The sequence below is a fragment of the Amblyomma mixtum genome, chromosome 5 (assembly GCF_055824585.1).
Source record: "Amblyomma mixtum isolate Tamu chromosome 5, ASM5582458v1, whole genome shotgun sequence".
Classification (NCBI taxonomy): domain Eukaryota; kingdom Metazoa; phylum Arthropoda; class Arachnida; order Ixodida; family Ixodidae; genus Amblyomma; species Amblyomma mixtum.
In genome coordinates this window covers 63,534,395-63,558,465 of record NC_143016.1, presented here as the reverse complement: position 1 = coordinate 63,558,465, position 24,071 = coordinate 63,534,395, and the positions used below count along the sequence as shown (strand labels likewise).

Genomic DNA, 24,071 nt, shown 5'->3' with positions numbered 1-24,071 from the left:
GCCCCACTTCGACAAACACGAAGTGCCGCCACACAAGTAGCTACTTAGATTAGACATAAATAACCAATAACAACCAGCAGTCGTTCAAGTACACTCTGCAGTTGAAAAATTCCATACCCGTGGGTGAATGACCCATGCAGAGCAATAGTTTTCATGGAATAATGGCAAAATTTTTCTTTTTGCTTTCCTTAGCCTGTAAAATTTTGTTCTCTGTGCTATAACCTAACTGACTGTGCTGCTTCGGAACTGACTGCACCAATTTATTCTCGCTGCTTTCAATATATCTGCCTGAGGGCGTACAAATCAGCTTACCACTACAGTAAACATGTTTTAATGTGTTGTATATTATGTTATTCAGTCTCTCCTACGCAACGCCTGTTAGGGTTCTCAATATTTTAAAATAAGCAAATAAGTCAATAAATAATAATATCTGTAATGCCACGTGCAGTACATCTGATCAGGCTACACTCTGAAACTTAAATATGCATGTATGGTTGACGCATCGCAAAAGACGACCGACTTAAGCTTGAAAAAGTTAGTAGTGTCTCCTTATGCAAGTACGGCATGTTAGAAACTGCGATCAAAATTGCGTGTGCACGGTTGCGTCGAACGTCGAGACTATGGCAACGGTATGTGCTTAAGTATTTTTGCGCACGATTCGTCGGAAGCCTGCTGTAGACAAAAAGAAAAAAAAGACTTCTGTTTAATAGTGAAGCTGCCCTAACATTCACAAATGCACAACGCATGACCTCCTTTTTCACGATAGGGAAATGACGTCTCGGAACCGAACTTCTAAACAAGCGCATAACGGCGATGGTCTGGGACCGGTCGTGCTGCTCTTGGTTTCTTTATATATATTATTTATTCCCTCAAAGTTTGACGTCATGGCTCCAGGACGACGCGTACGTAGGAAAACCATTTCGATGCCTGTCTAATCTAAATGTGCGAGAGACTCTTCAAGTGCCGCATTTCACCGCTTGTACTGACCTCGCCTAACGCAAGACGTGCCGCATTACAAAATGAAGTGACTCTAAGAACCGTATTGGTAGCAGCGAATATTGTAGTCTTAGGCCGCGGTTTTTACAACGCCGACGTTCCAAGCTGAACAAAAATAAAAAGCAACAAAGCAGATTGAAAATTAAGCAAAAAGTATCAGCGAGACGAGAATACTAGTCACGTATATCAGGAAATATTTAACGCAGGCGCCGCGCACATTTTATTGACAAGAAAAAACTGTAGAGTGCTTCATCAAGCCAAACTCAAGACTGTGGCTTGGACTCAGTTAACTAGTGTAAAACGATGCTTGTGTTTCCCTACTTGTATTTTCGTTCACAGGCACACAGTGAAAACAATATCGAATAATTTTATGTCTAGGACATCGTGAATAGTGGTTGTTATATCTAAAAGCGGATTCAAGATATACTTGAGCGTAGTGTAGTGTAGTGTAGTGTAGTGTAGTGTAGTGTAGTGTAGTGTAGTGTAGTGTAGTGTAGTGTAGTGTAGTGTAGTGTAGTGTAGTGTAGTGTAGTGTAGTGAAACCTAGCATGCTTCGCTGAATAAGCACGCATGTTCTGCATTATCTGATAAGAATTTCTTCATGGCTTTGTCGTGTATGTTGCAATAAAAGCAACGATTATATTCTCTGCGGTCTGGAAAGGCCTAAAACTGTTCGTTCGTTCATAACAATGCTGTTGGCACCTAAAATTACTGTTCCAAACGCCAGGAAGCATTAACGTTACTTTTGCATGGCAGCGAGTCCCCCTTCGCCCTCGAACTTCGGAGTTATTACACCTCAGTCGCAAAGATAAAAAATCTACAGGTCCGCTTTCTTTTTTATTGCTGAAGAGAAGTCCAGAGCATCATTAGCAATGTTGCCATGATTAGCCGCAGCATCAGTTCATATTCCTTGAATTAGGTGATATTTCGAGCAAGATTAACATCTTCGAAAGCACAGCGGAAGGCGGTCAACACCTTAGGTCAATTCTCGAAGCACTGCACGCGATTGGCTTGTGAAGTTCCAGCTATTAAAAGAGGTGTTTATTTCACTTACACAAGCCTTCTATCGTTTTCAGAAACAATGACTAGTTTTTACGTAACTCCCACCTCCTCCATGTTCTTCCCTTTTTCATCTTCTACTTTATATTCAATCATCTTTCGGGTAAAAAATTATTACACTCTATATTTCCATTAATAAACGCCCCAAGCTAAGCAAAAAAGACATTCCATTCTACTTTACGCGGTTCCGGTGACTGCTGGCTTGCTTCAAATGTTTGTCATAACGAGCTCCTCATATCCTTACCCCTGTCTGCTTCACTTGGACCTTTTCTTCCGGTTGCTGACTTGTGCCAGCGTACACTGTATCCACATCGTGAATTTCGACCATGTATTCTCGTTTCTCGAGGCTTGTTAGTAGCTCATTCATATTATTTCTGACGATGGCTGCTAATAAATTCACGAAATATCTGTAGTTGGATAGCAAAACGAATAATAAATGTCTGCGATGAGAATGCAGTAGTGCAGTTGCTACAATGATGCCCAAACACTATGTTCATCACAGGAGCAGTTCTTGCGCAGCATGCAAGGCGAAAACTCTGGCCCGCCAAGACTAGCATCTGAGCAGCTTCTACTGAGCAAACTATGTGCGGATGAAGACGGGACGGACCCAGACAGGGTGAAGAAAAAGCGAGCACGACTCTAAGCAAGACTTATCCCTGTAAAGCGTGCACCGCCGCTGGCGTCATCGTTCCGGGGAGAAGCCGAGTTACCAAGCTGTCGCGGAGTGATAGATTGGCTGCAAAGAGACAAAAATAGAAATGTGGCTCGTGCGGAATAAGGCGAAAAATCCGGCTTATTCCTTTGTTTCTCTTTTTCTATTTTTTTTTTCTTGGGGGGGGGGGGGGGTCATATTTTTTTCTGAAGGCTCAAGAACGCACTGTCGATATTTTTTTGGATCGCCCTTCCCTTTTCAAATGATATTGCTATCACTTAGCGCCTTGAGGCAGAGAGATCGTGAAGTCTGGACCCTTGGAAGAAGTGTTCAGGTGTTTTTTCTGCACCACCGAAATTTCTGCACAGTTGTGCTATATTATATTTTTTTTAAAATAAAATGGCTTTTATTTTTGTTTCCCCTTTACAAGATGACATTATGAAACCACCACAAGAAAGTGAGGCACGTTGCCGAAAGGTTTCGGGAGTAAGATACTTTGCATACGTTGTTCTACCTTCTGCAGCGCAGCCATATTTTACCAGGTAACGACATTAGATTGTCAAGCTTAACCAGTTTAAAGTGCTTTAAATAAATACTATAGACAAGCGATCATAAGGATTCTTTAGTTTTTGTCCTGCATCTCTTGCTCGTAGGTAAGAGATAGGAATTTAAAGAAAACTGGGGCAAAAATACACAGGGTCATGCAGGGTCAAACCCGTTTATTAGTAATGAAGGCACCCGAAACAGTGAACATTGTTTCCTCAAACCCCATATTTGGCTAGCTATGGTATAAAAATCACCCCAGGATCTAGCAACTCGTACATCTCCTCTACAATTGACGCCTTCGAGCATTACTGAACAACTACAGTTGTTTTGACCACAGTTTCTTTGAATGGAGGCTACGAATCTTGCTATAGCCGGATGAAATTCAAGGACACAGGGGCGTATGCACCTCATGGCGACGACTGATTTTCAAGACGTCGCGGTTTATTAGATGAAGCCATGGTTAATTCTCTTATTTGTCATATTTAGCCAGACACAACTTACAGACGGGTACATACATTAGTTGCATTTAATCCCCATCTACATCACGAACTGTTTAAACAGTACGCATAACTCATACCAAATAGCATGGAACGTAGGATGTACATTATAATGCGATAACTTTGGAGACACAGTGGTGCGCAGATGGCTCTGGGTCGGCTGGTGTCGCAGTTACATATACACCCCGAAATTGTGTTAGAGAGATTTTTTTCTGCTTTATGATGTGCTGAAAGAGCAGCAGAAAGGTACTGGATTGCTGCCTTATGAAGCGACTTTGTGACGTCAGCGAGCTGCATGACTTCCTTGTAGTATATGCCGCCCACTTAAAGGATTCATGACCACTCTTTCCACGTCTTCCCGAAGAGGGAAAGAGGCACTGAAATAAGCAGGACTTTTCTTCGAACAATCAGCGGCGGTTATTAAAATACCCTTTCAGACATGCATTATGTTCTGCTATTGAGTAAATTCTGAAAATTTGAGTACGTATGGTTAATACCTCATTTTTGACAAACACAGCATGAATGGCTCAGAAACTTTCACGCAACGAATTTACACAAGCCTCACACTTGCACGCTCGCTGGATGGCAGCGTTTTCCTTCCATCAAACACATTTATGAGCACTTAATTATTTTCATTGTCATCTGGGGCTGTTTCTGCCACGAAAACTCCACTGCAGTGCCCAGCAGTAACACATTCCACCACTTCAGAGAAGAAGTGAACACGCCAGGCAGCACTTCCTAGGCGCCGTAGGACTTCGCGAGCAACATCTTTACTTCTCGTTCTGAAAGTGCGACTCTTTTTTCCCTACACAAAATTGCCCTGCCATTCCGTCCAGCAGGAATTTAAAATGTAGTCCGCATCACTGACTCTGTGAAAACAGCTCTAGGCGCTTCCCGCAAAAAGTTTCGAAAAGTCCCGTGCGCAACCGTAGACTCCGTACCGCAAAGTATTACAGAAAGTGTACCAGTGACAATGTATGCTTGCACTAATATCGACGGCATTCGTAATTACGTTAATGCATCGACTGTTTGCAATTATTTTTCTTTAATTACGTTGCCTATTTACGCGGGCGAACAACCTTCTCCCTCATTACTCTTAACTATGAAACTTAAAAGCCAGGTTGAATCTGATTCATGAAAAAAATGTGCGGCAGCATCGGGTGGCCGCAATAACATTGTTCTTAATTTCTTGAGAAACATATTAGCGGGAATTACCCGTTTCAATAGAAAGCGGCTGGTAAGGGGAATGTAATTCTCGTGATATCTAGATTGGCTTTCATCCTTTCACGGCATACTGCACGGCAGAACGGCTTTTGGAACAATGTGAAACATCGCACAATCAGCGCAGCCACTCGAATTTACCGCTATGAAAATCCACTTAAAGATTAGTTTGAGGGGGCGCAACTTCAAAATGGGAGATAAATGGACGACTACCTTCTTTTGCAGTTTTTTTTTTTCGTATGTAGTCTTTTCCTCACAGCTTTTACTTGTTCGAATCCCTTCATGCGCATATTTATTCCCGAGGTAATCTGCTCTTACCCGATATCTTTTACAACCCAAACCGCTGCAATTCCCAGACGGGAATTGTTTCGATCGTTCAAATTCTCACCGCTTTAACGCCTCGATTGCACCATATAAAATAAACACTGATAGCACGCACGCACAAATAATACACGGAGATTCTGAGAGAAACAAATGCAAAGCAGCCGCAATAACGGAAACGTTTTCATCATCAGTTCTGTGATCACGGCCGAATAGAAGCGTTCATTTTTCTCATTCTTCTGCTCCTCTTGCTCGCGACGGCAGCTGTGCACACAAGGGCGAAACAATATTTGCGTCTAGCGCGTTTCTTCTCCCCACCCCTCCAAGCTAAGAATAATAAAGAGCATGAAAAAAGTAACAGAACTAACTTACCACACCCCGACAACAAACGAAAAACAGGCTGCCAGCGAGAAATCAACGTGCACGCGCGCACGGGCGCCTTCGCGTATTGTTTACCGTTGCACTGAAGGCAGCCGTGAATGCAAAGGCGTCTATCAATACCAGAAGGGGAAACGGAGGATAGAAAAAAAGAACAAAAAAAAAGACGAACATATCGAAAGGGCTGCTCCATTTATTTTGTCTTACTCTCTCGCTCGCACGCTCCTTATTTGTATATTTTCCCTTCGCCTCTTTGCTTTCATTATTTGTCCTCGTAGGCAAAACGCAGACGGCCTTTCTTGTTTCACTGTCTACGCTGCATTAGGTTGGCTGAGCTTACACGGCGATTTTTCTTTCGTTCCTCCAGCCGTTTGTTCCCCGGCGAGGATTTGGCCGAAGCGAAGCGTTTCGGAATGCTAACAAGCATTGATTTTGAATACATCATCATGGAACGCACGGGCTGCAGGCGAGTAGTATAGGGGGCGGGCGGTATGTCGGATCACGCTCAGCCCGACCCCGGCGCCATCAAAGCGCGGGAAGACGCGGCGCTACGTCTCTGCTCATGCATATTCACGATGCACTTTGTACCGACGCCGCTTTGAAAGGAGCGAGAGAAACTCGCTAATGAGAGCGACTCCGGGAGCAGCCTCTGCGCGTTTTCTAAGCGATTCAATCAGTTTTTATCGAGCTCCGCGGATTGCGAAACCGACGCTGAGAAGCAGAGGCGCTGCTATTGGGAGATTGAGGAAGTCAACTGATTTTAATACGCTCAAAACTCTCCGAAATCTGTGTTCTTTTGTTTACAGTTCAAGATTGGCCGTAACAATGCCAGTGGAGGCTCACAAACGAACAAAGTCCGCTTGCATATTAATTTCAAAGGGGTTATCCCGACTAATAATGTCTCACTGGTAGGGACTGCACAAATTAACGAAAATAAGCCGGTTCCGGGCAAAAATATTCCTCTGAAGGAGCTCCAGATTACGACATGGACACAGTATACCTCACTCACCACAATCCATTTACCTCTCGCACGGTGACATTATTCCAAGAGACAATCAATAAAAAATACGGAGTGAGGTTGTTACTAAAAGTTGAAGGCGGCTCGTGACTTACTCCAACATCGGTAGAAAATAAAATTTACATTGGGAAAAAACAAGAGGGTCTAGAACATTTAATTAGCTTTTAATTCTCACTTCAGGTAAAAGTGAAGAGGATTCTAGAGAAGGAAACAAAAAAAAGTTCGAAAAAAGCAACCTAGGAGCTACATTTCCAATGGATTTACCCCAATGCATGTGCCGGTGACGCTAACACATTCATCACAAACCGCATTATGGACAGCTCACCCCACACTGTTTTTCTATCATTGTGCTCGAAACCTTTCATCCTCGGCGCGGTTTCGTCAACCTAAGTGCGAAGACAAAGCGAAGAATGTGAAGCACCTTTACAGCGACGCATACAAAGACGAGAGCGAGAAAAGAAAGATGCGACATGCGAAGCAATTTTCTGTACGAAAAAGATTAAGAAAATACGTACTGCAAACAACACCGCTCCCCCGAAGCTACCTCTTCAACCGCGACCTCCAACAGATGCCCGTAAATCCGCTCAGATCTTTGTCTCGGTCACAGTGCTTCTTGCTACTCGTATTTGCAAATGAATAAAAATGAACGCAGTGGTGGTTCCCGGCGGCGGGGACCGCTGCGTTCCCCGCAAGGCCACTTTCCCCAATAACGCGGCGTCTCGAGATCACGGGAAAAGCAGAGCCATAGAAGAGGAGGCGCGAAGTCCCCTTGCATATTTTTTTTATTTGATCAATTCATTTCTTTTCCTCCTCATTCCTTCTATATTGAATTGCGCACGGCGCACACCATCGAAGCGGGCAATTTAAATTATGGCATACGAGCGAAAAACAAACAAAAAATAAGGATGCGTGAGACAAAAATAAGGAGCGAAAGAGCGGCCGCACGCACAGTGCGCAAGTACGTTTAATAATACAACGTGGCAATTTGTAACTTTGAAGAAATCGACATTTGGCGAGAATGAAATGAGTGGAAGAAAAGGAAAGGGCGAAAATCTGGAAAAACGGTCGGGAATGAGGGAGAGAGAAGCAATACGAACGAGGGGCATCGGGCGGCAGAAAAGGGCGCCCAAGTGACGACCGCACGCGAGGCACAACTAGGTCGACCACCCCTACCCTGTAAAGGGAAGGCGCGTAAGAAAATGGAGCTGGTGGGGAAGTGTGGGAGAAATGGGGAGATCGCCGAGAATGGGGAGGGTAAGGAAAAGTAGGGGCTCGAATCGGGAAAAGAGAAGGCAGAGAAAGGGGGGATGGAGAAAAGAACGGAAGGAACTGCGAGGGCTGGAAAGGAACCGGAGGGCCTTCGAAATGGCTCTCCGTCGGCGCCGCCGGCAAGCGAGCCTCGAATCAATGCCTTTTCAAAAGCGCCGTCCTCGTTCCCGTTGGCGCAGCGGAGAACACGGATACGGCGGCGCCTACGAACGACTGTTACTTTTGAAGGAATTAGGAAAAAGGGAGCACGTGGAAAAAAAAAAAGAGAAACCGAGATACACTCCGCAGGGTACAACAGAGACCCCATAGCACATTTTGAGTGGAAAGAAAGATACGCGTTGCCCCTACACACGCACACTGCGCGTACTCGACAGCGCCACTGCTTTGCGGTTTTGTAGTGCGAGGAAGGAAGGAAGGGCGAGCGGTGAGAGGGGAAGAGAAATGGTAGTGGTGTCGCGCACTAGGGGGACTTTGGCTCGTTGCCGCGGCGTAACGGGGAGAACGGCGCCAACCGTCAGAGCTTGGCAAGCTTTCTTTTGCCTAGTCGCGCTATCCGGCGCCGCCGACGCCGGCGACGACCAAGCTTTGAGCGGTTCGCGTACTGAGTGACGCCGCCGAGCCGGCAGTCGGGGCCGATCGAAAGAAAGCTAAGTGGGAAATGAAGGAGGAAGCCTTCTTTTGCTTCTCTCCTTTCCCTGCCCCGCATTATGATTTTGTTGGTGTTTTCCCTCAAACTTTTTTTTCCTGGTTTCCGTAGCGTGTGCTATACCGAGCAGCTCACCCAATTTGAGCTTTAGTCAGTGTTATTTTTATTTATTTTGCTCCTTCTTAACACAAGCTGCCTCAAGTAACAAAACTGAGGCGGTCTGGGTTGCAGTGACACGAAACCACGGAAATGCGAGAGAAGACCATGGCGTCGAAAAAAATATTACGATGCTCAAATGCAACACGAATAAACGCTGGAAGAACCGCATTTTTTTCTTGCCTCACTAGGATAAGAAAATCTTATCCGATGCAGACTTGCCGCGTGGCCCAATTAAATGGGTCACGTCATCCTGTGGATCATATTACCGATGACAGTGGGTCACGTGACCTCACTATGCGATTTATTCGTTGATTGATTCATTCAATATACTTCTATTGACGAGGATGAGAACTGGAGCGCTTGTGAGTGGGCGCTCAGTCCGGCAGTCCGGAAGCTTCTGCCGACCTTCTGGGGATGACAACCAGGCGCGCGCTGGTCAGTTTCGTTTAAGTGGTGGCGTTTTTTGGGGACATGTCCGTGTGATATGTGTCCGAGTTGGGGTGGGTGTTTTTCGATGATGTCATTTCGTGCATAGGACTGCCACGACATCTCAGGGGGTCCTGGTCATGAGAGCTTTAGGTTTAAAGATAATTATCGCATAACGAAAAATTCTAAAGAAAGTGCTCTCAAAGGAACAGTGTACTGCGGGCTCACCGTTGTCGCTGTCAAAGCCCAGGTCCCCGTCGCAGGACTCGAAGGAGGACGACGTGGGCGACGATGAGGCTCCCTGCTGCTGCGACGCCTGGTGGTGGTATCCGGCGGCGCCGTGGGGCTGCTGCTGGAGGTGCACCGGGGTGGCTGCCTGGCGCCGCGGCGAGCAGCAGTAGTCGTGTCCCGCTGCAGCAGGGGGCGCTGCTGCACAACGGGCGTCGTCGGCCACGCTCAGACTGCTGAGGAAGACGGCGCCGTTCTTGCGCAGGCTTCCGACCAGGGACTCGAAGGGCGAGCACAGGTCGGCGCCGTGCAGCGAGGTGCGCGACGACGACAGCAGCGGCAGCGCCGACTTCCAGCGCTGCCCCTGCAGCCGCAGGGACTCCATCGGGACGACGACGCACCCTCGCCCGCACCTCACGCCATGCCCGCTGCACCTGCGTCAAGGATTCGCGGGTTGGGATGCAACAGCATTAATGCCAAGGTCAACAAATTTCGCACAAAATACAGCGGCGACAACGCACTGAACACAACTACCTGAAATCTGGTTCTACAGCGAGAGCTGTATATGGCCCGATCGGCGAATTCACGGCGTCGTTGTAGTTGGTGTGGCTGCCCTGCCTCTCACATCTCACACGCCACAAGCCCGTTATACTTAAGTGACATGGGCTGGAATATTTTGTTTTTAATTCTTTCTTTTAAAGGTACAGACGATCAATGCGATTGATGTGGCAGGGTATACCTTAGCATTAGTGCTACTCCGGACGAAGCAGCCGCTGCCGCTGACGGATTGACGTCAAATCATTAGAGGCTGCTCGGGAAACCTGGGTCACAACCAAACCCAAGCAACTCAATCCTACCGATGGCAGCACCTGTCAAAAAGGGCAGGTGCATATCTTTACCCCTGCACCACTGCGCCAGGAGAGGTAGGAAGACTCCAAAGGATCTCTGAATGTAGGCGATGACCGATTCCGCATATATGGACATCAACCCATTATTACTATCCGAACAACAGTCATCCGTGAACGCTAGATCTGAACACCGGAACCGAAGTTAAAACCGAACTGCTAGCGCACCTAATTCGCATTTGTGGTCTGACTACGCAAATCGACCATAACACTCTTTTTTCCCCATGAAAGTTCTTCAAAATCACTTAAGCTTCGACGTCAACTACACCTCAGCTTCGGGACGTTGTTCGACTGAGATTAACGACAATGGGCGCTAAAAACGCTTCGTACTCAAGACAGCATATTTTGAAGGCACGTGGCATATGCATTATATAGCTTTTTCACAACCGTATCGTACAGTAGGAACTAATACAGGAAGCATGTTCGAGCAGGAAATGCTCCTCCCGCCTTCCTGCCGACCCGATATTCGTCTTCCCGGCCAGCGGATTGCGCAGCAAACTCGCGCGCCGTCTAGCTAAAGCTAAAGCGGCTCAAGTTCAGCGGCATACTTGCGCAAGGACATTTATGGCTTCGCCACGTGTACCTCGTTACCGCGATTGATCCACTGCTGGCTATGTCTCGGTTTTTTCCCGTCACTTACACTGTACATTCACCAAAGTTACTGCGACGCAAGAAAGACAGCACACACAAACAAGACCAGTCGTAATGGACAAAACGAGGGTTTCCTTTCACAACGGCTGTCCGCGACTCAAACTCTCATCAGATCCCGGCTGAAGATAGCAAGAAGTACTACCTATCAGAGCGAATCAGTGCCGAATCCAGGGAACAAGGAAAAGGCTTTGCAGTTCATTACCATGCGTCAGGAAGTCTGTAAAAGGTCACGTACCATTTCCTGCTTTCTTCGCTTTTTTTTCTCTCTCGCTATTACTACTTTCAGAACGCAAGCCGCAAGCAAAACACTGTCTTCCACCAAAACGTAGGTTTGTGACGACCCGAACGAAATCGCAGATGTCCAGACTTGCAGACTCGTAGACACGTATGGAGAGGCACACATAAAAGGCACGTTTGAACCAAAGTAAAAAAAATGAACCGCAGGGATCTGGCACTAGGAAGAGGCAGTTTAATCTCGAGTGAACTGCTCGAGTTTCAACGCGGTGGACGTCCTTGGGGGAGGTTTCGACGCACGAGTAGTGAGCGAAGCGGGGAAGAAACGCATGAAGGGGGCCCAGACTTCAACTCGAGCGAGCCGAAACCAACGGAGCACTTCACAAGATGCAAAATAAAGAGACGGAAGCGGATGCTCAAAACTCAACAGATGAAAACAAAGAAAAAAAATCGCGAGCCAGGAAGGAGCAGAGGGACGCCAGTACTCGGTTCGGTGCGTCGCTCTCTTTGCGGCGAGGTGCCTTGAAAGCCACTATAATATACCGCTCAGTGCGGGCATCACCGTTTTCACATTTAAAAGAGAAGTTGCCGGGAGGGAGCTAACAGCGCAGAGAAGAACAGCGGGGAACGGGAAACAAAGGGAAAGTCTGGTATTGCGGCTGCGCTTCCCTAAAAGGGAGCCGCGAGAACTTGGGACGAAAAAAAAGAAAGAATAGTGGAAAAAGGCGAGAATCGCTTCTTAGTCGCTTCTCCCCGAGTAGCGAAGCAAGGTGCAAGATGGCTTTTCCATCTTGGTTTCAGGCAGCTGCCAAACCGACCGACCGAGATGTACGACGGCGCGCGAGTCATGCAGTATAACCGGAAAGACGAGAGCAAAAAAAAAAAAAAGGTTCACAGAAACGCAAATAGAGTAACTGCTGGTATACAACCTCCTTGAGAGTTTCTGAGCCAAAGAATACCCAAAGCATTTATGGATGCTTATTGGACTTGATGTTTTGGTGGTGTTTTATTTTATGTTATTTTTTTTTTCACTGTAGCAAAACGAAAGCTGTCAGAAGAGTAGGCTTATGTAGACAGTCTTAGAAGGATCTTCGACTGACTGAGCTCATGGGGTTGCTTCACAAGTGAAGAGCCTCAGCAGGGTGAAAAAAAAAAAAAGATCATACACACCACCGAACTAAAACGTTTGGGGGTTGTCGGGGTTGTTACTTAGCAATATACCTTGACTCGGGCGTAGCCCCAATAAGCATATGCTCACTTCAGATAGAATGGAAGATACGGTCAGCAAGAGTCATAGTCGATGAGCCTGGTACCTGCGTTCCATTATTTGGGACAAAATAAAGTAGAGGTTCACCCTGAATCAGTGCTATACTATATTTGCCTTATCTGCGAAAGAAGGAAAATCAATCGTTGCTGATTTGTTAATTCTGAGTTGACTAACGAGCTGTAAGTTTCGCACATGCTGATGGGAACCAGGCGTTCTATCTTTCTTTGCATAGTTTTCAATTAATGAACTCTGATTTACTTTTTATTTCATAATACTGCCAATCTCATGAAAATTATTGCAGGAAGAACACACGAATAAGTAAAAAATTGAAGCAAATAATTAGGGCGAAGAGGAAAAAATCTCAGTTACAGAAATGGGCCAATTTAAAATCGATCAAGGAAAGCGATAAAAATCAATCTCACTTCGCAACTAAGGGCCAAAATGCCAGGAATAAAAATATAAACAACACATTACGGTCTAAGGACTCTCAGGACAGAATGAATGTCAAAATAGCAATACAAAATTGAAACAATAAAAGTTACAAGTCTTTATTTAGAACAAATTAAGTGTAAAGCGGTCAGCAGTGAACATTAGACACTAATTATTAGACACTAATTATTAATTCTTGTCTAACTAAAAAAAACTGAATGCCGAAAACCCTAAGCCCTCAGCCTGAGCAGTGGGAGACTGTGCAGTCCAGCTCAAACCTCGAGGACCAAATACAGCTGGTGCAGCGCGTTCAGCAAAGAACTAAGAAGCTCTAGACTAACGGCCCTTTCCAGTTCGCGGAGGGGTTTCAAAGCTTTTTATTTAATACAGTCCGTCATCACCATCACAAAATTCAACATAATATAACAAGAAAGTCAGCAAACTGCAGTTAGTGACATCGCTGCCCGGCACAATATCAACTTAAAAGCCATGAGAACTGTTGCGGATTAGCAGGCTAAGGTCACCTTACCGCCGGCTGACCTGCCCACCTTTCCTTTCACTAAATTACTTTTTCTCCCCCTCTCTCTCTCTTTCATGAGAACTGTGGTGCGAGTGATTCATTTTCCAAGTAGTGTTATAAAGTTGCTTAATGATCGGAGGATCGAATTTGTTCCATTCTCTAGTCACCTGGAAAATAAGAAAATTTAAAAGTTTGTACTGTGTGAGAACTCACAGAGTATATGCTGGTGTTTAAAACGCGTTGGTCTAGCGCTTGTAAATGAGATATACATTGAAAGGTCAATGTTTACTTGACCGTGAATTAATTGCAAAAGAAATTTTAATCTGGCTAGTTTGGCTCGGTTTCGAAGCGTTAGCATCCCGGCATCGTTCAGCAATTTGGTAGTAGAGTCAGCTAGCCTCTACGTGTTAGATACGGATCTCACTGCTTTACGCGGTACCGCCTCAACTTTTTTGTTTTAGTTGATTACTATAAGGGAACCGCACAACATTAGCATACTCTAGTGGTTATCTTATAAGTGTACTGTAAGCCAGTAGTTTTTCTGTAGGTGGAACAAAGCGCAGGTGTTTTCAGAGGAAGAAGAGTCGTATTAGTGCCTTTTAAGCAATGTTGTTAATATAAGCTTCCCTTCGTGAGATATTGTTTGGCTGAGATAGTTATGCTCAGAGACTCGAGTTGGAGATGTGTCGAAGACTGAATATGCGCAGTTAGATATTTGTTTTTTTCCTCGTTATAGTTAGGATGACACATTTATTAATATTGAAAACCATCTGGCAATCGTCTCACCACCTGCAAACAGACCGTAGTGAATTGTTAAGCATATTGTGGTCGTCATGGCCAGTTTAATTGCCGGTAGAGGATGCAATTATCGGCAAAAGCCTAACATTTACTTCACAGTTTGTATAATAATTATCAGGAATAAAATGGGACCTAAGGCGCTTCTCTGCGGCGCCCCGGAGGTGACAGGTACTAATGTAGAGATGTCGTGGTGAACTTGAACAAAATGGGATCGGCCGGTCAGGTAGCTGCTAACCCAGTTAACGAGAGGGCCGTCACCTAATGTGGATTCAACTTGCTAAACGTTTTCTATGTGATACCTCTACCTTGGAAAAGTATAGTAATATCATGATTATCGTTTTTGATTGTCTGAGCTTGGGGATATATCTTGTGTTAACTCAAGGAGCTGGATAAAAGCTGACAGCACTCTACGGAAGCCGTGTTGAATGGAGGATCTGACATATGCTCGTGTTCCAGATAGGCGGTTAAATGTTTCTGGATGACATGTTCAAGGAGCTTGCAAGCAGTGGAGGTTAATGAAATGGGCTTGAGGCTCGAAAGCTGAGTTTTCCTGTCAGATATGGGCACCGGAATAATTTTAGCTATTTTTCAATAAAACAGGCACAAATATTAGGTTGTCCCCTCGACATACCTATCAAGAAAGACGTTAGGAATGTTACCTGGGCCAGTGCCTTTTCTTTTGTCAGTATTTAACCAAAGGTTAAATACGCCGGTTTCGGCTACGGAAATTGGTTCTATAGCCCTGCGCACGCGTTAACGTCAGGCAGTTTTCGCAGCCTTCATTTTAGATCTCATGCTATTCGCGGTTCTGGTAAGTTTGTTCCTGGCTCCGATGCTGTACCCAAACTTCTGTAAGTTTCTTAATGTCTTCGTTCTTAGTTTCGGTTTGGTTGGCTTATAGGGTTTAACGTCCCGCAGCAACTCAGGCTATGAGGGACGCCGTAGTGAAGGGCGCCGAGCCGAGCGCCGAGCCGAGCACCATAACCACTCAACCACAACGGCGGGGCGTTCTTAGTTTCGTTTTTACAAATATAAACACATACTCACTAGTACCAGGCGCTGTTATTACTTACGAGTTTAAGGTAACAATATTCACAATGTTCAAGCGCTGCAAGACCATCATTTTTTACCTGAAATTGAGCCCGCGACCATTTCGCTCTGAGGACCGGAATTATGAGCTCGAGTTCTATTGTTCTCATTTTTATTTCTTAGACACTGCAGGCCAAAAAACTGCCCAAGCTAGAGTGGGATAGACACAAAAGGCCTGGGTTACACACGCTTTAAAAGTGCACTTGCAGGGCTCTGAACTATAGGAATAAAACAAGCACAGCCGAAGAACAAGAAAAACGAGAACTTCAGAGCAAAGGAACACACTCACATCTCAAGGAACTGTTGAATTTCTTGAAGTTACATTCTGAGTTCAAAAAACATTAGGGAGTAGACGGTCCCACTCGGTTATGGATCACGAAAAAAAACGAATATTTAAAGTTGTGGCACTCGTTGTAGTATTTCACCAATTTTCCGATGCTACTGTTCTTCACTACATGTGGTGCTACCGGTAAGTGTGGTGCTACGCGCTCCATGCGGCATGGAACCCACAACTATGAAACCCCCTTCCTTTCTCTATTACATCTTTCACTCCCTCCATCATCCCTTCTCTCGTGGCACGGTTGAGGTGTCCACCTATTGAGTCAGACCGTAACTGCGCCTTCCCTTTCCTTATGATTAATTTGTTTAAATTTCTTTTGATACTGTGTTGCTCCGCTCTGAAATCCTATCATCCTTTATTCTTACGTGCACCAAGTAGTTCTGTCATGATTTCTCGAACAGTTTTGTGTTACTCGGGCAACTCCCGGAGCTCCTGCTCATACATATTAAGAAGCCCTGAATTAGCCATTGCCTTCTAAAGGGCCATACTTTGGGCCACGGCCCTTACGCAGTCAGAATAACTTTCTATTTATTTTTCATTTAGCTCGAGCCTCTAATCTCATTGAAAACAACTCTTGCATGAAGCGACATCGGAATTAAGCGTGCGTTCGCAGCTTAGCCGGAAAGTATTTCACGGAGATTCTCGGCCCTCAACTAAAGGAGGTACGCACGTAGGCAGCGCCTCGCGAAAGGCACACTGCCGGGGAAGCTTCGGCTTTAGCGGAGGAGCACTCCCACCCCGAATGCCTTAGCCTCTCTTTAGCCGTTCATGCATCAGCACTCTTTACACTCCTCGCTCGTCTCTCTTCCCGGCTTCCGCATGCTTTCTTTAGTGCTTCGTCAGCCAACTATCTGTTTTGTCACCCAGTGGTCTTGCTCTTTGAAGCGCTCACCAATCATTTCTGGATTCATCGCTTTTTTTTTTCTCACCTCTTTTTTTCTTCTTCACCCTCTCCGACCCACTTTATCGCCGCACGCATCGTCGTTGGAGTGCGCGTCGTTTCCTTTCCCGCCATTCGCTGCTTGTTTCGCTCGCATCATTTTCCTTGTGCGATCTTCTCCTCGCTCTTTTTTATTCCTTCTTTCTTTTTTTCCTCTCAGTGTTCGCGTCGAGAGATGAGAAGCTCCTCGAAGGACGACCTCGTCGTGGCTTTTATCGCGACGGCACAGCACGTGCCTACCGACACTGTCGATGAGACAGAAAAGAGGACGGGGGGAAGCAGCATTGCTATGCGTATGCTTGAAGCAAAACGGAAGCGGGGGAGAAAGGGCTCAAAAAATGCAGCAGTAGCTGTTTGTTTGAAGCAGTGGGTGGCGCGGCCTTCAGCGGTGGTCTTTGTTGTTTTAGGGAGTAATTGCAGCAGCAGCAGCAGCGGCGTCAGTGGCTGTAGGTACTGTAGTATGCAAGTTAAGAAGTAGCTGCCGTACCAATAGCAGCGTTTACATGAATGCTACAGAAGTCGACTCCAGTGCACTTTTTGAGGGAGAGTGCAAAAACATCGAGGAAGAGAGTAGAGGATGAGGCACGCCTTTCCTTCTCAAAACAAGCTCTTTTCCTCAAAAAACGGTACTACAGTCGACCTCTGTCGCATTGTAAACGCGGCTGAACCAGGAAATTGCAGCCATAGTCGTGATAGGTAGTAGGAGTACTGTTTCTCATGTATGTAATGACTGTGATATAGGCCGGAAAATTGAAAGAACTACCAAAGTGAAATTGAAGTTGCAGAGCTGGACAGCTTGTAATAAGACATTGCAAAGACGAGCGCGACAACCGTGGTCTACCATGCCTAGCACCTACCGACAGAGTAAACCATTACTCTGTATATTACAGTGATGCAATGTTCTGTGTACATTGAACATTCCGCCACAACACTTCGACGTATGAAGCTGAATAAAGGCGCTTCTAGTGAATGCGCAGTACTTAAAAACGTATCTTCGAGGCCTGCATGAGTAATTATGAGCATGTTAATTACAGACGTCGCAATGAAGGGAGCACCAAAGTTCCTCCGTTTCCGGTAAATTTCCTCCGTGTTCGGCTTGCAGTGGTAGCGCCATCATACGGCACCCACTGAAAACCCCTCTCGCAATGCACGGCACTGGCCCATAAGATGGCGAAAGTAGTGGATAGCGCACAGCTTTTGCATTTCCGCACGAAAGGAGACTTAAGTGCACCTCATTTTTTTTTTTTTACTGCATATGTACATTGACTGAAAATGTGCAGGCTAGCTTACATAATGAATACAAGCAGGGCTCAATGCTGAGGCCCGTGTGAGCAGGTATCGAAAAATAAGTTTTTTTTTTTTTAATTCGCGACCGTGGTCCATTTAACTTACCTGTCCATAGTATTCGTTATAGAAGTAGCAGTTGCAATAGTAATGACAGCAGCTTTAGTAGCACCACTATATGAGACGGGCTTTGATGCTCTGAAGTATGCATCTGTTCATGTGAGCGTTTATTGCGCTTTTAGCACTGTGTGAGAGACTAGTGTGCTAGTGTAAACATTCCTTTGAAAATTGCATGTAGCTCTTCCCTATATGACGTCACCACCTCCCATCTGCACTCACTATTTCTTTCTGCCATACGGAGGGTATGGGTATCGTTGCTAGTCAGCATAACATCACTTTTTAAAACAGCAGTTTGAAAGGCTAGAAATAAAGGTAAAACAAGAATACCAGGTTCAAGAAAAAAGCACGCTCGGTTGAGCATTGCCGGTTGTCCATAATAAAAGAGAGGTGTGTTTTGAATTGAACCAGCCAAGGAACGGTAATAAATGCAAAATATCAGCAAGGGAGCCAGTGGGACTCAAATAGGAAATTTCGTAAGGCAGAGCAGACACATGTGGCTGTTCCAACTACGGTGACTCCAAATGACGAAAAAACAAGAATGCTGAAGCCGAGACTAGCTGGGGCAATGACCTTTCGAAAACTATTTTCCTCAAAACAAAGAAGCGGTGGCAGAACAACTGAAAATTCCCAATCGATTGTAGTTCGCGGCAGAATTTGCATGGAGGATTTAGGGCTAAACCAGGCCCGTTCGGGTTAAAGTCCTGCCACGGACCACGACAGTGCAATCTGGAAAGCGAGACTCCCTTTTTTCTGTCGTTCTTGAGGAAGCTCCAGGAATATCTGATGCGCTGATCATTTAATAAACAGGCGTTCAAATCATTAACTGAGGGGCACAGATTTTAAACCCACCTGCCGTGACATAAACGACAGTCTGGATGACTGTCACGCAGAAGGCGACTCAACGCCCTAATAAATAAACAAGAAAATAACTGCAATAACTGACAAACTTGCTTCAAATAGGAGAACGTGAAACAGATGCTATCTTACTAGACGCGGAAAACATTCTAAAGAAAAAACAGACGCATGCTGTGCCCAGCTTCAGGAGATTGCCTGTTGACCAAGACGGCGAAAGCTAACTCTTACACAAGAGTTTCGCTTAAACATACACCCGTCCCAAACTTAACAACGACAAAAAAATGTGACGAATGCGATCGATCATATTCTTGGCTTAAAAAATAAACAAAAAAGACTTCCTTTGCATTGGAACCTTGTGATGCAAATGTCGTTCAAATGCATGGATTCAAGTTTGGGCCGCATATGCTATGATTTGAAAAAAATATGCATAGGCGCCGCATTGCGAGCTGTGAATACGCGGTGCACATCAAAAGCAAAAAGACTGGTGACTCCGCACTTTACGCAAATCGTCATCGAACGATCCGCTGCTGCTTTTTTTATTATAACACTGCCCGAAGTCTGCGGCCTGGGATGAACAGAGTTGAACCTTGTGCCTCGACTAAAGCGTGCAGCTTTTGAACTCCGGCCGAAAGTTTGCGATTGAGCATAAGAAATTCGCACGTCGAGTGAACTCAACTTGTGTCACGCACAGCACACATGTCCGAGATTCTTAGACAAATTTTGAATATTGCAAAACCGCATGGTACTGGTATTGAAATATTGAAGGCAATGGTCTATTCTTCCGATATGTAGCAAAATCTTACTTTTATAATGTTTCCATCATTCGCATTGGGCAGTTAAGACTGTCATAGAAAACCAAAGAGCGAAAACGTTAATAGCAAAAAAAGAAGAAAAAATGTGAGCCTGCCGACGGGCGATTTGCGGATATATTGATTTTTATAGTGAAACCTTACAATATATGAAAAAACTGAGTTCATAAACCTTTTCCCGTTCAGAAATGCTTTTGTCCAAAATTGTTAGGTCTGCTTCTGTGTAAGCTTCTGTGTAAGTACGGTGTAAGACTCGTAGAAAGCAAGCACTGCCCGCAGTACACTCTCCGTATCACAACTAAACACATCACCCTGTCACTGCCCAAACATACTGCTGCCGACGGCGAATGAGGACGGCATAGAAAAAGAAAAGACTGGCTAACAAGGAAAGGCGCATGGGAAGACGAATGGCAGCAAAAGCAGGTCACATAAATCAAAGGAATGAATAAGGACGCCACGTAACGGAGGAAGGTGACTCTCCAAGCTTTACTTTTTCTCACTGGAGTCGCGCATGGATTGCGACAGGAAAAAAAGAAAAGGCGGGAAAACTAGAGGAGCGAAATCAACGTTGGATAAAGGGGTTAATCCCACAAATCATAAAGAGTCGCCCGGAGAAGAAGACGGCGGCGGCGACGACGCTGCCATATAAGAGGCGAAATAATGGGAACGGAAGCGCAGCAGTTTCTTCCCCCCCGCGTCCGGAAAACCAGTCGCGTATGTGGAGGTGGATGGGTGAGGGGGACAGTGAAAAATCCCGAGCTCGCGAAGAAGCCCTGTTTGCGCCCGTCGCTTGGCGCACTGCGCTGCGATTCAGTTTCCTTCGTTCTTCGTCTTGCTTCCTTCCTTCCTTTCGCCCGACTCCGCAGAGCCAGTGTTTGCAATGCCTCGAAGCGAGCGGAGCTTATGGGACGCTGCCAGCCTTGTTATAAAACGGCTCGAAATGGGTTTCGCCCGCCTTTCTTCGTCGTCCTTCGCCGGACACGGTGAGAAGGAGAAAGAAAAAAAAGGAAAAAGGGAGGGGGGGGGGGGGGAGAGGAGTGGTTTCCTCTAATTCAGGGGGCTCAGTGTCGTCTGTGGCGAGATTTAGTTAACTGGTCTTCATCGGGAAGCGGCGAAACCGCGCATTTGCGCGTTGCGGCGTGACAAGGTTACATCTTTTAAACCGGTGCGGTTCATTCTCAACAAGAAACACCGTGCGCTTAGCTGTGACGTGGCAGTGGTTTCTGGGACGTCTGTATGCTGGGTGCGGGTGGTGAAAGTAAGCCTCTAGACAATCCTTGTAGCTTTGTTTTGTACCTAATGAAGAAGTAACATGGCAGGATTGGAAGATTAGCACGGAAGTCTGCAGTGTTTTGTTGATGAGAACGATACTGGGACAGTGTTTCAAGTATGGCGGAAACAAACTACGAAGGCACGGTCCTCAAAAAGCGTAACACAGCAGAAATTCGGGACGAAATTCTTCCTAACAGCAATTCAATTACAAAAACAAGGAGTGCATGGTGATAACGATATCGACGAGTCATTATGCTGCAATATTATTATGTCAGCAAGGAAACGCTCAGAAACTTTAATGTTTCCTGCTCTTTGTTTTCGCACACTGTTCTTATATACAGCCCGTGCGCGGAGAACTGTTTTTCTCGTGCGTTTCGTACAAATTCTGAGAGTAATGGAATAATAAAGAGCCACTAGGACAGTAAATAAGTAAATGGTCAGGACGCAATGAATAGATGCTGCTACATTATGTGCCGGCCTTTCGTGCGACACAGCTATAAATTCTTATTACGAACACTTAACGATAGCTAATAGTATTATTAAGTGCTGAACAGTATTAGTTACATCTCTCAAAGAATCGAAACTACAACCTTGTTTAAACAACACTGAGCACGGCACCGTTAACACGTTCATTATTTCCCAGATAAAGTGATCGGCGTACGTCACAAGCTACGCACGTCAAGCGCACCAGTAATCATAACGATCGCTGGCACCGTTATTGCACCCTTGATTTAAACAAACCTGCCAGAGTTTGATATTACAGGCTTATCAGTTTCCGTAAAAATACCGTAACTCCATTAATAAATGCCCTCGGTCGTGACGGACCGTTTAAGATAGGGTGCTTATATACAGTCTGTTTCTCCTATGAATTTACATAATTTTTTAAATAGGCTTTTAGAGCGCTTCTTTCGGCATAGCACTGTCAGCGGGGTAGTACATCAGAATACATCTAAGACGGGGTAAATAGTAGGCTGGTTAACTAATACTGAATAGCTAACTTTTTAATATTACTGTTAGGCTCCTTAAATATTGGCAGACTGTAGCCCACCATAAATAATATCCATGGCAGTTTTTAGAATTTCTAAAGTGCAGCTGCTCTCGGCGCTGTGGCCCAACAAATTTGTGCTATTTCGACGATTTACGTGCACTGGAGAGGTTGCTTTGCCTGCAAGCTTCGCGAATGCGCATATAATTTGGCTCGATGTAGCCAAAATTTTTGGGCTACAGCGCTGAGGGTCACCGCGTTTTCGAAATTCTAAAAAGTTATATGGATAGTACTTACACTGGGTTACACGCCTCTCCATAATTCAGGAGCCTAACGATAATAGATAAAAAGTTAACTATTCAATATTAATCAACCAGATAGCTAGTTAGTACGCCTTAGCTGTTTTCTGATGTATTACAGCACTGACAATGCTAGGCCGAAAAAAGCGCTCTACTTACTCAAAAAGCCTATTTTTAAAAATTGTGTAAAGTCTTAGGTGAAACACCCTGTACATTGAATACACGATCCAGAGATATTTAGCTGTTTTGCCTAAAAATGACTGAGTGAACACCTTATGCTTTTTTTTACTTGAAGCAAAATGGAACTACTTTTTTTTTTTTGTTAATAAACACAAGTCGCGCGGAAGCTGTCTCTATTTATTTTGACTTCGTAGCTTAGGGAGGAACAGCGACTACCGTTTATCACCAATAAGCATTTGTTTACATAAAGAAAAAACACTCGCCAGCTTTGGTGCAATATTCACCTCAGCCTCGTTTTCCACACGTGACAGAGTGCGGTAAGATAAATAAAGATGTGCTTATGCCGTATCTGAAGTCAGTTGTTTAAAGCGTGGTCTGAAAAACTGCAGCACTAATACAGTATACTATAAAATAATAATGGCAGCGATGAACCTCCCTTAATACCATGGTACATGCATATTGTGAGTAGGCGTCAAAGTCTCCCAAGTAGCACAACGCTACTACTACATTTCGTTCATTTCTCTTCCTTCATCCTCTCCCCTTTGCTGAATGAAATAGTCCCTACAATATAGCGCGTTTCTGCTCTTCTAGTGCATGCACAGAAGCACAGAAGCAGTTTAAATAAAAACTTTTTCACATTAAAGAACCTTAATATATTTGTAACTCCTGCGTGGGACTTGGCAAAGAACTGCGCGGGTCATTCGTGAAAAAAAAAAAAGAAGAAAACTGCTGCGAAAAAAAAAAAACGAGTACTTCTTACCCCTATCTGGAAAGTAATCGTTGGTTGCGCAAAAATGGAGTAACCCCTCAGTATTTCTTGTACCTCTGCACCCGCATCTTCTTTTATCTTCAACACCAAGAGCTCTCTTGTCAGCTCGTCGGCCCACCGCTCATCAAAGCCGCCGAAACAAAGTTCCTGTCACGAAGGGTGACACTCTTCTAGGCGCCCAAAGGACGCCGCAGCCAGAGATTACAGCGCCGCCAGCGTCAAACTAAAGAAAGGAGCAACTCGCGACAAGAACACCAAAACGCTGATGGCGCCTTGGCCGTCGCTAATCGCCCGTCCGCATTTTCATTTGTAGCAAGAACCGGGGCCCCCAGCAAACGAATACGAATGATCTGTCCCGCAATCGATCTTAAGGCTTAGGCTGCCGCTGCGCAGAAAGTCAAATAAATGCTCGCCTGCTCCCTAACATGAACTAAAACCAAAAGGGGGGGCTGTTCGATCTTCAGATGGATCTCCTTACTTTGTCTTACGGCTTCTGCGCGTGTACACAAGTCCCTGTCTCTGTTTAACTTTCTTTCACTTCGGTCGTTTCTAACGAAAATCTGTTCAGCGTTTCGTTCGAAGGCTGCGGCTTCTCTTAAGTGGACTCTTGCATTTTTTCACTACTATTTTGTGTCTGGAGCAAAAAAAAAAAAAAATAAAAAGAAGAGCTCATAAGAAGCTCTACAAGGCCGTTATTTCATTTGAGTTTTCAAATCATAAGAGTTAAATTCAGCCGCCGCGGTGGCTCAGCGGTTATGGTGCTCGGCTGCTGACCCGAAAGACGCGGGTTCGATCCTGGCCGCGGCGGCTGGAATTTCTTTGGAGGAGAAATTCTAGAGGCCCGTGTACTGTGCGATGTCAGTGCACGTTAAAGAACCCCAGGTGGTCGAAATTTCCGGAGCCCTCCAC

General features: G+C 45.3%; 1 protein-coding gene across 2 annotated transcripts in view; it reads right to left on the bottom strand.

Moving 5' to 3' along the window:
* LOC149342437 (guanine nucleotide exchange factor DBS-like) overlaps positions 1-24,071 on the bottom strand; it is a 245,758-nt gene that overhangs the window by 173,604 nt on the left and 48,083 nt on the right. For both annotated transcript variants that reach the window (XM_089544754.1, XM_089544751.1), the window contains exon 2: positions 9,417-9,850. In XM_089544754.1, the coding sequence (XP_089400880.1) occupies positions 9,417-9,801 (385 nt within the window). In that variant the 5' untranslated portion in view covers positions 9,802-9,850. The remainder of the gene's footprint in view (positions 1-9,416; positions 9,851-24,071) is intronic.